Source organism: Filicampus tigris, chromosome 7 (assembly GCF_054856515.1).
Source record: "Filicampus tigris isolate MCC_2025a chromosome 7, RoL_Ftig_1.0, whole genome shotgun sequence".
NCBI lineage: Eukaryota > Metazoa > Chordata > Actinopteri > Syngnathiformes > Syngnathidae > Filicampus > Filicampus tigris.
Genome location: NC_141223.1, coordinates 7,240,982 through 7,255,888, shown reverse-complemented (window position 1 = coordinate 7,255,888; position 14,907 = coordinate 7,240,982). Strand labels below are relative to the sequence as shown.

The following is a 14,907-nucleotide window of genomic DNA, read 5'->3' as shown; positions in this document are numbered from 1 at the left end:
TGCACAGATGGTTTACTCTTGAGGGTGCATTGGAATCATAAGGGGACATGGTATGTCAACTAAAAACACACAGTGAGAAAAAGCAAGGCGCAAAATAATATTTGCAGGGATCTTTTTCACTCATTCACTGCCATTGACGTATTTATTTGTCTTTTCACAGTCCAGCCATTCAACCCCAGGAACCTATTTATATTTTTTTCAATATTTTTCAAACATGAGGGTAAAAGAGGGTCTGAAAATGTCTGGCAGTGAATTAGTTAAATTAAAATAAATAAATAAATAAATAAATAAATAAACCTTAATGGGCTACATATCTGGAATCCTATAATACTCTCCATTAGTTGAGTTGTTCTTTTTTTTTCAGGCAAATCTTCCAACAATGTGACAAATCTCACAGGAAAGAAATGTGTGAAGCGAAAAACAGAAATATAATTGTACCAGTTCTTCCCCAAAAAAATCCTTAATATAATGACACATGACTATGCCATATTGAGAGTGGAGAAAAGCTAGCAGGCGCAAAGGTGGTGTTATTTCAGGATTGTGTATCGAACTGGTAGTCCTTAACATTAGCCAGCCGGGACAATCTTGACAAAGGCAACTTTTATCATCTTCATTGACATGTATCTCCTGGGATAAGATAATCACTATTGCAATTACATATTGAATGTGCATTGTCTGGTTAGCTGAAAGGTTATTGATTGTGGGCTTTGGAGAACCAGAGGCCCTTTAGAAAGGTCAATTGATCCCATTGACCTCAAGGAAACTTTTGAAAATAAATGGGTGATTCCTAAAGTGTTTGTGCACATACGTGTGTGTTGTACCTCAGAGGTGATTCATTGCGCGGCAGGTTCTGTGCAGTAACAGCGTGCTGGACTCGTCAGACTATTGGCTGAGGAATGACAAAGCTCTGTGCCGACTGGGCCTGCTGGATGACAACACAGAGGGCAGCTGCACCATGGTGAGTAGCAGACTGTGGATGATGAAACATGTGCACCCTTTGGCAACATAGATGAACCTTGTCACTTCTTGTATAGAATCCTCAAGTTCCAGAAGCCTGAAACGACAGCGGGGCAACAGTTTGAACTCTCACTGTGAAAACTAAGATTTGATGCTTCACTGGCCGCGCGCACTCTCGATAGTCGTGAAAACATATTGTTGATGCTCACTGTCGGCATGGCTGTCTTTTGTTCGCAAAGGACTCATGCTTTGCCTGTAGTGCAAAAACCAAGCAGTGCAATGCAACCATTTGCCGCAATGGTTTCACTCACAAAGGAAAAAAAAAGGGAATCGAATAGAGGCATAACAATAGAAACTAAAGGGATCCAACTGAGTTGCAAAACGTAATAACAACAAAATATCTGTGGTTCATATTGTTTCATCACAGAAGATGTTTCATCATAGTGCTATATTCAAGACCTTTTTAACAAAGGACTCAATTTGATTCTCTTTGTAGGTTAAAGTTTAAATAGAACTTCAGAAATAGAGAGGCCACTGTCTCTCAGAACATGATGTGAAATGTAGTCTTAATGAAAAAGACCCACGCATCAGCGGCAGCCTGATAATAAGACTGCATTTCATCTCCTCGAGGTGAAATCAAGTTGCTCACCTTTAGCCCCGAAAACTCATACTCTCCTCTTTTTCTCCAAAATGAGGCCCTAAGATCGCATCTGGATTGATCGCAATGTGAATTTAGTATGTCGCTTTGAATTCCATTTTTAGTCCTAGTGTCATCACATTTTCCCATTTTGCCATAACTGTACTATTATCCTGCCAGTGAAAAAGCAAAACAATATTGTGAAGTTAATACTTTGGATACGCGCTGCGCTGAAGTCTCAGGAGAAAGCCTCGCATGAGAGCATCATGAGTTACCACTTAACTACTAGCTCAGGGGGGTTACACACTACGGGCCCTATTTCGGTAGGCAGGCGCGCTCGGCGTAAAAATGGCTGCATCTTCATTTTTCGTGCAGGGAGAAGTCTAGTTTATCATGTTTATGACCGCATTGCACCTAGCTTAGCGCGCCCCTAGCGCACCTGACTATTTGGTGACAAAAAATAGACTGGCGTAAATACGGGCGCATCTTCATTTTCCTGCTGGGGTGTGTGTGTTTGTGAAATAGGTAGACCTCGCTATGCCTTGATAGGCAAACCGCCGTATTCTATTTCATGCCGTCAGAGCATCTGACGATTCGGTGACCAAAAGTAGAGTACATTCTAGACTAGCTCAAATCAGGTCTAAGTTGTGGCGCAGGTAGTGTAACACCATTTTTGTTAACTTGATCGAGGTGCAAGCAGACATATTCTGAGCTCTGCGGACGTGTGGTGGATGTCATCATATTTCATTCATAAATATGACAACAGCATGGGGCAATCACTGTGAATCACTGTAGAAATAAATTCATTGGATGAATTATTATCAATATCCTTTTAAGATTTTTTTAATAGCATCCTAATGACCGTGCGGCACATCTATGGGTTCAGGTGGTCACACACGGATGGTCTGGTCTCCAAGTCCCATCCACAGTGGCCAACTTTACATCTTCTGCAAGTGGAGATCTTCTTGCAGTTACTTTTAAATCTACTTTGCTCACGCTGATCTATTGCATCTACACTACATGCCGTGCAGCTCTCTCTGCGCTGAATTTAAAGGCAATGAGGGGAGCCGCCTGCATTGGATGGCAAACGAATCGGCTGCGTTTCCCTCCCTCTACGGCGCAAACACCCCCTTCTACCTGCACCCGTCCATCCAAATACCAAAAAAACAAAAAAACTCCACTCGTGTGCACATGTTAGACTGTGTTTTACGCTACACCTGCAATGGGCACAAAAATAGGGCCCCACGACTTACGTGAAGGGCAGTTGCGTGTTAAGCAATTAATTACCAAAAGGGACACTTTTGTTAGGTCATTCAATGCAAAACAAGACAGACAGCAATGTCAGCAGAACAAGGTGCTTCTTCTTCAAATACTCCCACCTTCAATTTGAAGATGTAGAACTTCAGTCCACGGTCATTTGTTTTCTTTATTAACAGAATTCTTGTCATGTGAACATAAACAGATGCAACCCATCCTCCCACAGCATCACTCTCAGAATTTGAAGTGACAAATTGCTCCTCCGACTTAATTCTCGATTGGGCTTTCCACACATTACGAGGCCAATCAGTCAATCAAACGGGGGCATGCAATTGATGATACCGCCTCTGAGACGATAGCTTTTCACTCACAAACGGAACTGTATACGGAAGCAAAAAGACGGCAAAGTGGAAAACACAAAGAAATTGTCAGAGATGGATTGTGAAATGAATTTGAGTGTGGCACCTAAACCGCAGTTTTACTTCAAAAAGAAATTACACTGTTTTCTTTGTAGTGACAAAGCATTGCTAACGGTGCTCTTGATAATGGATCAAAGCAATCATTGGCACAATTGCTTTGATGGTTGCCTTTGATTTGTTTGTCGAATAGGTGCTTGCGCTGAGATTGCATTTTCTTTAATTGTTGTTTGAATATTTGGATCAAACACTATCACATGTGATTGAAACCTCTAGTATTCAGCTGCAAAATAGGGTGAATTGTAGCCTCCAATCAAAGTTTTAACGTCTTAAAAAATCACAAGGGTCCGAGTACGTGTTCCTGTGTTATTTCAGTTTTTGGTCCTAGAATACTGCACCTAATAAAATATATTACAATAGCTTCCGCCAAAGTGAACACTCACCCCAACTCAACTTTTTGGTTCGGTTTGTCTACTCAGTCCGTTCGCACAACTTTTTCTTTTTTCCCCCCTCCCCCGTGCATGGTTATGGCGGCGCATCATGATTTTCAGTGACACGGCAGCCAACGTGTTTTAGAGCATTGATCCCATTAAAATTCCATCAGCTGCCATCGCTCTGAATCAGTGAATGCAGTGATTTTGTTTGTTTGTTTGTTTTATTGAATTTGATACACTTTTGATACAACTTCAATCTTCATATATTTTTAGTTGTTAAAAAAAATATTCCCAAAATAGGGAAAGCAAAAAGTATGGGATTCATAAAATATGAAAACAATCCAATCCAATCTTCATTTTTTCCCTCACCCACCTCTGGCAGCAGGATGTTGTCAGCTTTAATCAGTCACTCACATTTTACCACACTGAACCTCATCTCAACCCAGAGATATTTGACATGAGAATTTTGACAATGACATATTGTACTGTTTGGTAGAGAGAAAGTGAACTTAATTACATTTGATCTAATTCTGGATTTATATTATTATGATACGGCACTTGATTATCTAACATATAAAAGTGAATTTTGGACTTTCCTGTTTTTTAAATTCTTGCCATTGACAGAATTTTCTATCCTAACAGTCCATTGCTCACACCAATTGGCCTCCTTCTTGGAAGCTAGATAGCAATCCATTTGTCATTAGATTCAAGCATGTTTCCACATTGTGACATATCCTTTCCCTGCCCAGAGAGCAGAATAAATATGCCATCAGCCACAGCTGGAGCGTTGACTTACGACAGGAAGACAAAGCTTGTTATTTTAAACATGATCATCTTTGACTGTAACCTCACTCTTAACGCCTGTCTTCACGCTAAACACAGTTGTACAGTATGAGATGAGTTGTGATCCGATTAAATCACTGCTTTGTTATGAAACAAGCCAGTCTAGTAAGATCAGGTGAAGACCTAGGGTTTCTTTATGAAATATTAGATTTCACTGCATCTGGGTCATATCTGTACACGGTGATGATTGGGACTAGCCTCTCTCAAATTTTAATTGCAATGCAAGGGGAAGTCAACCCAAACATATTTTTTTCAAGAATATGTTCTTTGCAAGTCAACTAGTTGAAACAAGGTATTCTGATGAATATTGGAGTTTGTGGAATAAGAGTTAATATACCTGCCTTTAGCCATCTCTGGGGGCGGCCATTTTGTCACTTCTGTCGATTGAAAATGATATCACAAGTGCTCAGGACTCAGATAACGACCAATCACGGTTGACCTGTTTTCTGAAGCTGAGCCGTGATTGGTCGTTACCTGAGCCCCGAGTAGTTGTGATGTCATTTTCAGTCGACAGAAGTGACAAAATGGCCGCCTCCTGAGATGGCTAAAAACGGGTGGATTTTGCTGCTTAACTCATATTCTACAAACACAATATAAATCGTTAAGTTTCAAATAGTGGGTCTGCTAGGAACATATTCTTGAAAAAAATATGTTTGGGTTGATTTCTCCTTTAATTAATAAGGGCTGACACCTCCAGTTGCCATGCGCTCAGGATGATTAATACAAACAAAATATGCTTTTTCATGCGGTTGCCGGATTCTCCAAAACCATGGGAGCCAAAGATTTCTCTTGTGGAAGACAACCAAATTTGCCGTAGTATGTTTGTTTGTCTTCCACTAGCGATTCCAATTCCATCACTTCAAACTTCATTTTACGCTTGCGGTGCTCTCCCAAATTTTCCATGGTGAAAACCGTCAGAGGTAGCTAAAGCGCAAAAACCTCTTTGAAATACATCCGTCTCCACCATATTTAAAACTGTAGCCAACACTACACGCAATCTACAATGTTCAACTGTTTTGCTGGCAGTGATCTACAACTAAGCTGCATCATACCAAGGTCAAGTCTCTGAAGCCACGTCATACCTCTCAGTATGATAAAGAGCACGAAATGAATAGTAATAATTATAAATGGTTGCATTTCCAATGGTAAACATTTTGACAGCTGCGTGAGGAAACATCTTAGCACTTCTTCAAATGTGAAGACAGAACATTTCTAACACCAAAACCCCATTCTACACCCACCTCTGTGGAGCTGTGCATAACCTGCTGTGAGCTTTTTCCACTGCCGTTGTGTGATATTATTATTTTTTTATCTCTGAAAATGCACATGGACCTACTTGGACATTCTTGTGGACAATTTGAGAATTGGCGTCTTGAAAGGTATTCAAAGTTGTCGAGCCTCTAAAAGCACAATGCTTCAGTGAAGATAAACATTCTTGCACTGAAGATACCCGAAGAACACTCATCTAATGTTTTCATGTGTTTAATTATGCATGCATTATGCATATATGGGCAAGCTGGGACATTAAAAGCTTATTGATGTTGTATTTATATTAAGCATAGCAAATTACTGACAAAAATAATTGCAAGTGAGTTCAAGGTGCTACGCACAATGGGGCTCGTTCACTAACAAGCGCAATTGCTCAAATTTGTACTTAAACTGTGTTTACGCAACTATGACACGCTAATCTGCAATTCATCAGTATGTTCGTAGCGGAATATCTGCGTACTCTGCAAACGATTTCCAACCTCCTCAGACCATTCGTCGTACGCGCAAATAATTGGGATCCAAGGATCGGCTTCCGAAAAAAACATTGGATCTTTTTCCCAAGATGACTGCCCTAAACTCACCCGTTTTTTAATCACTCAATTCTTGGGACCTGCATTGGCTTGTTACTGGGACACAAATCAGAAATCAAATCTGACAGGCAGCTGCATGAGATGTGTAAAATAATGCGGCAGGTAAAAACTGTTTGCATAGAAGAGCAACGTAATCAATCCAAGCCAAATTAAATGCTGTTTTCATTAATAACTGACAGCTTTAAGACTCTTGGTTTAAAGAGTCTGTGAGTGTATGCGTGTGCAAATGCGTGTGCATGTGTGCGCGCATGTTTGTGTTGATTTGTGCATAATTCATCCCCAGTTTACTACACTGACTGTTAAAACATGTGTACTAATGAGGATTTTTTCTTCATCTGCAAAGCCATCTTATTATTTTTTTAATAAAAAAAACAAAAACAAAAAACAGTCGATCTTCATATTGATCGAGAATGCCATTTCAACTCAAATTAGCAAATCTAGGACACTAAGGATCCAGCTAGTAAATGCAGGAAGAAGAAGAAAGCAAAGAAAATTGGGCTGTGACTGTTGGAGCCCATAAATAAGTCTGTTTAAAAAAAAAATCATTTCAGATGTTGTGCTCTCATCTTCTATAATCGTTTTCGCAAGCTGCCAATACCTGCATTACTGAGTGATTTCATTTGGGTTATAGGTTTATATTTGAGCTGGCAAAAGAAGGGCATGCATATCACAAGTGCACATTGAATTCAAGAGTCAATCTGAAACGAAACAGGAGTCACAGTAAAAGCAAAAGCAAGAAGGAAAGAATCAGAGCAGCAGCTGTGTGTGGGAGTATGAGAGAGAGAGGGAGAGAGAGAGAGAGCCAGAGAGAGCAGGACAAATCTTTGATCGTTAAATGAGCCTGAAATATTTAGTAATGGTTTTGTATATTGTCCAAGTCTATGCAGAAATTATTGTATAGGAACATAAGATTTATTTGTGGGCAAGTGATGAAAGCAAACTGGCAGCTGGTCACTGTACATTCGTATAAGATTTTATGCAAATTGGGATTTATGTGTAAATATCCCAGGACAATAAGAACCAGTCTGTGTTTTCCTCAGCTGCTGCAGTCTGGGACACGCGTATGGTACACACATGCAGGATGTAAAATTCTGTTCAGCACTCAGGCTTATGGTAGGCTCAATTACTTGAGCATTGGCCCAGATTCTACCATGCAGTGACTTTCCATTCAATTTAGTCAGATGTTTTTTTTTATGTTTCCATAGTAAATTTCCCAAGGTTTCCGACCCATAACATTTTACTTTTCAGCTCTTTTTTCGTTGGTGTAGTAGTTAGGGCTGAACAATTAGTCCAGGGGTCACCAACTCCGGTCCTCGAGGGCACCTGTCCTGCAGGTTTTCAATCTCTCCCTGCTGTAACACAACTGTTAAAATGATCAGGACCGTTATCAGGCTTCTCAAGAGCTTGCTGATGAGCTGATCATTTTAACAGGTGTGTTGCAGCAGGGAGAGATTGAAAACCTGCAGGACAGGTGCCCTCGAGGACCGGAGTTGGTGACCCCTGAATTAGTCAATATCGACATCGCAATGTAGGGGAATGCAATATTCAATTGCAGCTAAGGCTTCTACAACTTCTTAATTTCGGTTAGTCGACTTCATTATCATTCATCACCGGCTTGTGAACCTGTCCGTCAGTCAATCAGTCCAGGTCCACCTGTCTGTCAATTGCCAATCTGTAAAAAAACAACAACAAAAAACTATTACAAAAAGACGTCACAGTCCGACAGAAGAAAAATCCAATTTGATTAAAATGGTAAACGGTGCGGCTGTGGCTCAGAGGTAAGAGCGGGTCCTTCAGTAACCGGTTCACTGAGAGTTCACTTTTCACCTCACCCACCTTGCCCCCAGTGCCACTCACACTGGTGTACGGCTGGGTGTGAATGTTTGGTGGTTGTCGGAGCATCCGTAGGCGCGAACTGGAAGCCACGCTTCCATCAGCCTGTCCCAGGCCAGAGTGTGAATGCGTGAGTGCATGAATAATGTATCCATTGTGAGTGCTTTGACTGCCCGGTTGTCCAGAAAAGCGCTATAAATCTGATGAATTATTATTATTACACTATATATTAGTGTATCTACATCATACGGTGACTGCCAAAAGAGCTTTACACACACAGACACTTACATACATTTTTTTATTATTATTAATTTCATTTTTTTAATATTTGCACCACGTAACCAGATCCCTGTCCACTGTCAATATTGTGTCATATTTTGTCCATATTCTTTACTTTGAAAAAGTTAAATGGGATTTCTAGGAAATTCTTTCTCTCCCCTGACTTCGACTGCAACATGCATTTTTTTCACTTCTGCTCCTTTTTTTTATCTATTTACTCATGTACTTATTTGTTTAACCTTGATTCATCCTGGTAAATGCAACTGAGAACTGAGAGATTTTCATTTGCAATGCCAATGGCCGCAGACAGGGGAAACCCCAACGGCTTTCCACTCCATATTTTAAAAGAAAATGTTATCTTCAAAAATTCACATCCAGCATGTGAGCATGTGGATTCACTAAATGTACAGCGTCTTCTGCATTTGACAAATCCACTCAAGAGTGAAATGGCACACTGGAGCATGGGGGTGCAACTTATATAGTGCCGTTCAGCGTTTCAGTTGCTCATCGTGGGTGGCTTGTCCGTTGCCACATATTCGTTAACTCTGTCTGTCCACATTGACGAATTTTGAAATTTTGGTCCTCATTGTAATTTGCGATTAACCTTATCATTCAACAGTTTTACGTCATCAAGGACAGACATTTTACATGGGCTTGTGGACTATTTCCATCCACAGCAACTGCATACAAAACAACATGGTCCCTTCTTAAATCAGAGACAGTCTGACACAAATGTTCTTATTTTTGTCTGCTACGTGTGGTGTCAAACTGATCGAATCAGAGCATCTCCCTTGACTCCTCCTATCAACTGCCTGGGGCCCTCATTGTTTGATGAGGTCAAATATACCCCCACTACCCTCCACAAAGTCAAACATGAATTATTCACCCGCATTTTTTTCAACTGAGGTGATGGGGTTATGACAGGAAGAATAATGTGTTCATATTAAAGCCAAACTATGTATATATTTCCCTAAATATGGCTGCTTTAAATGTATTGTGGTATGACTCTAACGGGCAGAAGGGCAGGTCTTTCATCACCATTGAACACATCAAATAGTGCACATACAGTGAGCAGGCGAGATTATTTGAAAAAGGTGTGTAACATTTTACAGCGCTAAAATCGGACCCTCTCCCTTCGAGTAGGAACACTAAGACAAAGGAGAAAATTGATGTTTCTTTTTGAGTGTTTGTTTTAGTTCTGTGAGACTACATCTAACCCGACACTTTATGCTGGCATTGATTTCCTACAGCGAGAGTGTCCAAAACATTTTGCCTTTCACCTCACTGCATAACACAATTTTTTTGCGCTAGTCACCATCTGTTCTTTCCCTCCAAATAATGCTCCGTTTTGTGCTGCGCAGCGCAGATGAGAACGTCTCTTACAATTATTACGTGGGCCAGCGGAGGTTCCTGACGTCTGCTGCTGCTGCTTGTACATACATTATGCATTAATATAACAGCTTCGGGAGGGATGCTAGCATGCAAAATTCGTAAAGCTTTCACATCAAATCAAAGTCAAGCTCTGGCAAAACATGTTATAATTTGACCTTTTAACCTCAGTTATTTTTTTTTCTTCCTTTAGATACACACATGGGCAAAAGTGTTGGTACCCTTCTGTTAATTAAAAAAAAAAACATGAATATTAACAAATGGAAATCAGATTGCTTTTGAGTTGTGGTTCAAATGAATTCTTAAAGAAAAAAAATTGTTGTGTCTTCTAATTACACCCAAAAATATTTGTGTTAAAAATAACACATTTTGAGCTCAAAAGTGGACCGATCCACTAATTGGGTCAATTTGACCCACCTTCTTGTGTTGCTTTGTACAAAACAGCCCAATTTCTTAGGTTGTTTTATACAAAATCTACCCACTGCTTGGGTTGTTTTCTGCAAAAAAACAACCAGAAAGTTGGGTAAAATTGACTCAAGTAGTGGATCAGTCCATTTTTTAACCCCAAATTGTGTTAGTTTTATCCCTACTGTTTTTAGAGTGTAGCATCACAGGTGTTTTCAAACTTGTAATCAGTCAATGGGCCTATTTAAAGGGTGATACGTAGTCACTGAGTTGGTGGTGACATGGTGTGTAGCACACTAAAAACATGGACCAGAGGAAGTGAAGAAGAGAATTGTCTAAATGGAGATTAGGAACAAAGTTAAAGACAGGTTATTTAAAGCTAAAGGCTATGAGACCATCTCCGAGCAGCTTGATGCTCCCGTGACTAAAATTTCACCTATTCTGAAATATAAGACCCACGGTACTGTAGCCAGCCTCCCTTAATGTGGCCGCAGGAGGAAAATTAATGACAAAATTAAGAGACGGATAATAGGGATGGGAACAAAAGAACCCTGAACAATAACCTCCAAAGAAATTGAAGGTGGACTCCAAATTCAGGGTACATCAGTGTTAGATCGCACCATCTGCTGTTGTTAAAGCCAAAGTGGACTTCTTGGGAAATGAACAAGGTGGACCGAATTGTTGAAAACAGATCAAAAAGTGAAACTGATATTTGCCAAACTGCATGTTGACAACACACTAAGCTTCTGGGAGATTATCCTATGGGCAGATGAGGCAAAACTAGAACTTTTTGGCAAAACAGATCAGCCCCATGTTCACAAACACAAAAATGAACAGAGGGGTACCAACAATTTTGTCCACCCGTATAATTCAAAGATGGCACAATGAATGAGTGGGTCACGCATTGGCCTCGTTGTTCTGATTTTCAGGGTTCGAATCTGGGCTCTGGCCTTCCTGTGTGGAATTTGAATGTTCTTCCGTAGCTTGTATGCGTTTTTCCTGTGTAATCCACTTTCCTCCAGCATTCTAAAACATGCATTACGTTCATCGATTGTCTAAATTGTCTAAAGGTGTAATTAATTGTCATCCAGAATCCCCCAAAAACCCATTTTTGATCAACTTTAATTCACCCTCGACCCGAATGAGGGAAAGCAAGCACTATAGAAAATGGATGGATGGATGGAATTCAAAATGAATTCTGGTTCTTAGCAGTAGGAACTTGTAAGGAGACAAAAAAAACTTGTGTACCGTATATAGGGCCGGGTGATGAATAGATTTTACTGATTAGTTCAGTTATTTTTAGGCTGTTCTTTAATTGTTGTTTTTAACAGCTTCTGAAGTTCAGTTGAAAAGTTGAAACAAGACTTCCTCAAACTGGTGATATGTCAAGCCGTAATTATTTGAAATTATATATCTATTTTGGCACATCTAGAGGAGAGGAGGTGGTTGCAGCAGGTGGTGAATGTGATGGTTGAAGTAAACGAGAGACAGCAGGATTCCACCTGTGCGTGTTTTGCATAGGAAAGACTCCATGACTCACTTCTCTGCAAGTTTGACAAGAATGGCAGCACTTAGATATTAGACACATATAGAAATGTCGTGACTGTGACTCAAAAACGACACTCCCCCACTCCCCCAACCGATTCATGTTGCGTATACAAGCTCAGCTGGGAGCCCCCTCCCATCTAATTCCTCCTCCTCTGCAAATGGAGCTCCGCTTCATCCATTTAGCCATGCAGGTACTTGACTATGCCAACTTAGATCAGTGGCTGTGTGCTGGAGAATGAAACTGCAGCTGTGTGAACAGTCCCAGGCTCCCCACGCTGACATGAGGACTCCATCATAGACCATTAAGGCTGTAGCTACAGACGAAGTTGGGTGGGATGGGAAATAAAGGATGAAGCAAGTGTGACAGAACGGGAGAGAAGGAAATGAAGGAGGGGACCACTGCCTTACAGCCCCTTTGTCAGCCATGACAGATTTTTTTATTTTAATCTCAAATCACATTGCAAAAAAATTATAATCCTGGATGCAGCAACGGATGAATGCTGAAATGTGCGTAAGCATAAGATGTAAACAAACATATTTCTTAACTTCTCTGTCTGTGTTTTCCAGATGTGTTTTGTGAATCTGGACCCTCAGAAAACAGATTGTCGAGATGACAAAATCATTAAGGTGAGCAAAAACCTTATTTTCTTTTGCTCCTCTCACATGTATTTCCCCTTTAAAACATGAATCAATAAAAAACTAATTTTAATCCAACATTAGCGCTACATAACACTGGCAATGTGCTACGGATATCGGGTCATTATCATGGTCGATTTGTTTGTATAATGTGTAGATTTGGTAGCTGGTCCCAATGGGCGTTGATCTCCTATCATCTTGAGGGTTACTAATTAAGAGACAATGCACTGGTACTACTGAGAACCCATATTTCATGCTCTTCTCCACAGAAACTGGCACTGGTGTCTCCAGACCTGCCAAAACTTGTTGAATTACTAACTTCTCACCAGCCAAGAGAAAATGAGATTCTCCTCCTCAATGGCCTTGAGGGATCCGACACTTGCCAAACATGCCCAACAACTCCTTCTCAGGTGACTTTGGGTGTTTCTGTGGCCAAAGTGTTTGAGTTCGAGATCAGAGAGAATTGAACCATGAAACATTCTGTCAGTGAAATCTTTCTAAAACAGAACATTTACCATTGTTGAACTATAAACAGAGGTGGGCATTCGTCTATGCTTTAGTCCGTTCACGTGAGTTTCCGTATATATTTCCGACCCGCCCGGTTGGTCCGAATCAGCTAATGACCCGAGAACAGACTTTTACTGGTACCACGTCACATGCACTCCTGACACGCAGCCAAACAAATAAAAAATCAAACAATGTTGTCAACCTTGCCGTCCCACAGACGCAATGACATATGCCCAATTTTGTTTTGATTTCACAGATCACCACGCTGTGCATGTGTGTGTCTGTTGTTTCTAGTTGATTTTTTTTTCTTTATTTGGCAACGTCTGCTTGTGCGGCGCCTGCGTGTGACGTGAAAATTATGTTCTCGCCACCAATTGGCTCTCGCTGACGATGGACGGACTGGGGCCACGTGGGTCGGCTGGAAATACCGCCCAGAAGTTATAGACGGATAGACAATGTCCAGCTCTGCCTATTACCGTAGTGACATACCGTATATTGTCAGGTGCTATGGCGCTCATCTTGTCTTCTTGTTTTTAAAGATAGGTTAAAAAATTTATTTTTTTCAGGCAAAACGTTTTTTCTCCAGTCAAGAGAAAAATCTATCTATCTAGTTTCAGCTATCACGTCAGTCTTCGTCACTGCTTCCTGGTGTGACTGCGCAGCTTTGATCAAGTCGGGGAGCCTTATTTTGAAGGTTCCCCAATAGGATCAGCTGTTTTTAGACACATCACACCAAGAAGCAGTGACCGCTCTGATGAAGGCTCAAATGACAGTTGAAACCGTTAGCAAGGTAAGAGATTTTTCTTTTTACTGGAGAAAAAACATTTGTCTGAGAAAATAAACTTTAATCTATGCCCTATATTCTATTTCTTTTATTCTCGTCCTAAACAGCAGCAGAGAAGCACGGGTGTGTGCCTTCTTCAGCGGTCAGGGCAGAGGCGCTACATCCAACCAAGCAGCATTATCTTTGAGATCAACAGGTTCCTTGCAGGTTTCCAGTGGGGAAAAGAAAGACAACTTCATCAAGGGCAAATAAGACAACGGGTTGATGATGACACCAATCGTTCAGTTTCATCCATCGAGGAAGACTTCCTGACAGCTTCAGAACACATGGGAGATGATAGTGAGGATGACGGTTTTAGAAATGGTACATTTTGACTGAATATGTCATTTCAAATATGCTTTCTGCTGTCCCACTTTTTAACACCATTAGTGTGTTTTTGTCTTCCATCCATCCATCCATTTTCTTTACCACTTGCCCTCGTCGCGGGTAACTGGAGCCTATCCTAGATGACTTTTGGTGAGAGGCAGGCTACACCCTGGACTGATATGTCCCCACAACCACAACTGGTTGTGGGGACATATAGACAAACACCCATCCAAACTATGAACGTCCAAATTCCACACTTGAGATTTGAGCCCAGAACCTCTGGACTGTGAGACAGATGTGCTGTTCTGCTGTTTTTTGTTTTATTTCAATGACACTGTCCATTTACATAAATAAAATAACTCCCTTCTGAACATGACAATTTAGGATGGGTAAGTTAAGGAAGAAATATTTAGATGTATCGTATCATTGGACACATTCCAAAGTCATGCCATTTTTCACTTGAAAAGCTGGTTACATATACACGTATAAGAAAATGTCAGCACCTCAAAATTCAAAAATTGTATGCAAACAAGAGAAAGCCAAAGTAGTTCCTCATTTTACTTGATAGTGTAAAACAAATTGTTACACAACAATATTTTTGTCATTATGCGCTAGGTCTTGTCAGTGAAATCTGTTGACAGAAACAATTTGTATACTAATTGTTATACCCTGACCGGACTGTTTACAGTTCTACACCACTGTGGACTACAACCAGAATAATACATATTGAACATATTGTTAAGTCATACCTCCCGAA

At 40.6% G+C, this 14,907-nt stretch overlaps 1 protein-coding gene across 5 annotated transcripts in view; it reads left to right on the top strand.

The window, feature by feature from the left end:
• The window catches only part of sphkap (SPHK1 interactor, AKAP domain containing), a 73,691-nt gene that overhangs the window by 50,173 nt on the left and 8,611 nt on the right, over positions 1-14,907 (top strand). For 3 of the 5 annotated variants that reach the window (XM_086035549.1, XM_086035545.1, XM_086035547.1), the window contains 4 exons: positions 848-958; positions 12,425-12,484; positions 12,763-12,903; positions 13,892-14,147. In XM_086035549.1, the coding sequence (XP_085891675.1) occupies positions 848-958; positions 12,425-12,484; positions 12,763-12,903; positions 13,892-14,147 (568 nt within the window). The remainder of the gene's footprint in view (positions 1-847; positions 959-12,424; positions 12,485-12,762; positions 12,904-13,891; positions 14,148-14,907) is intronic. The other 2 variants (XM_086035546.1, XM_086035548.1) reach the window with 1 other exon arrangement.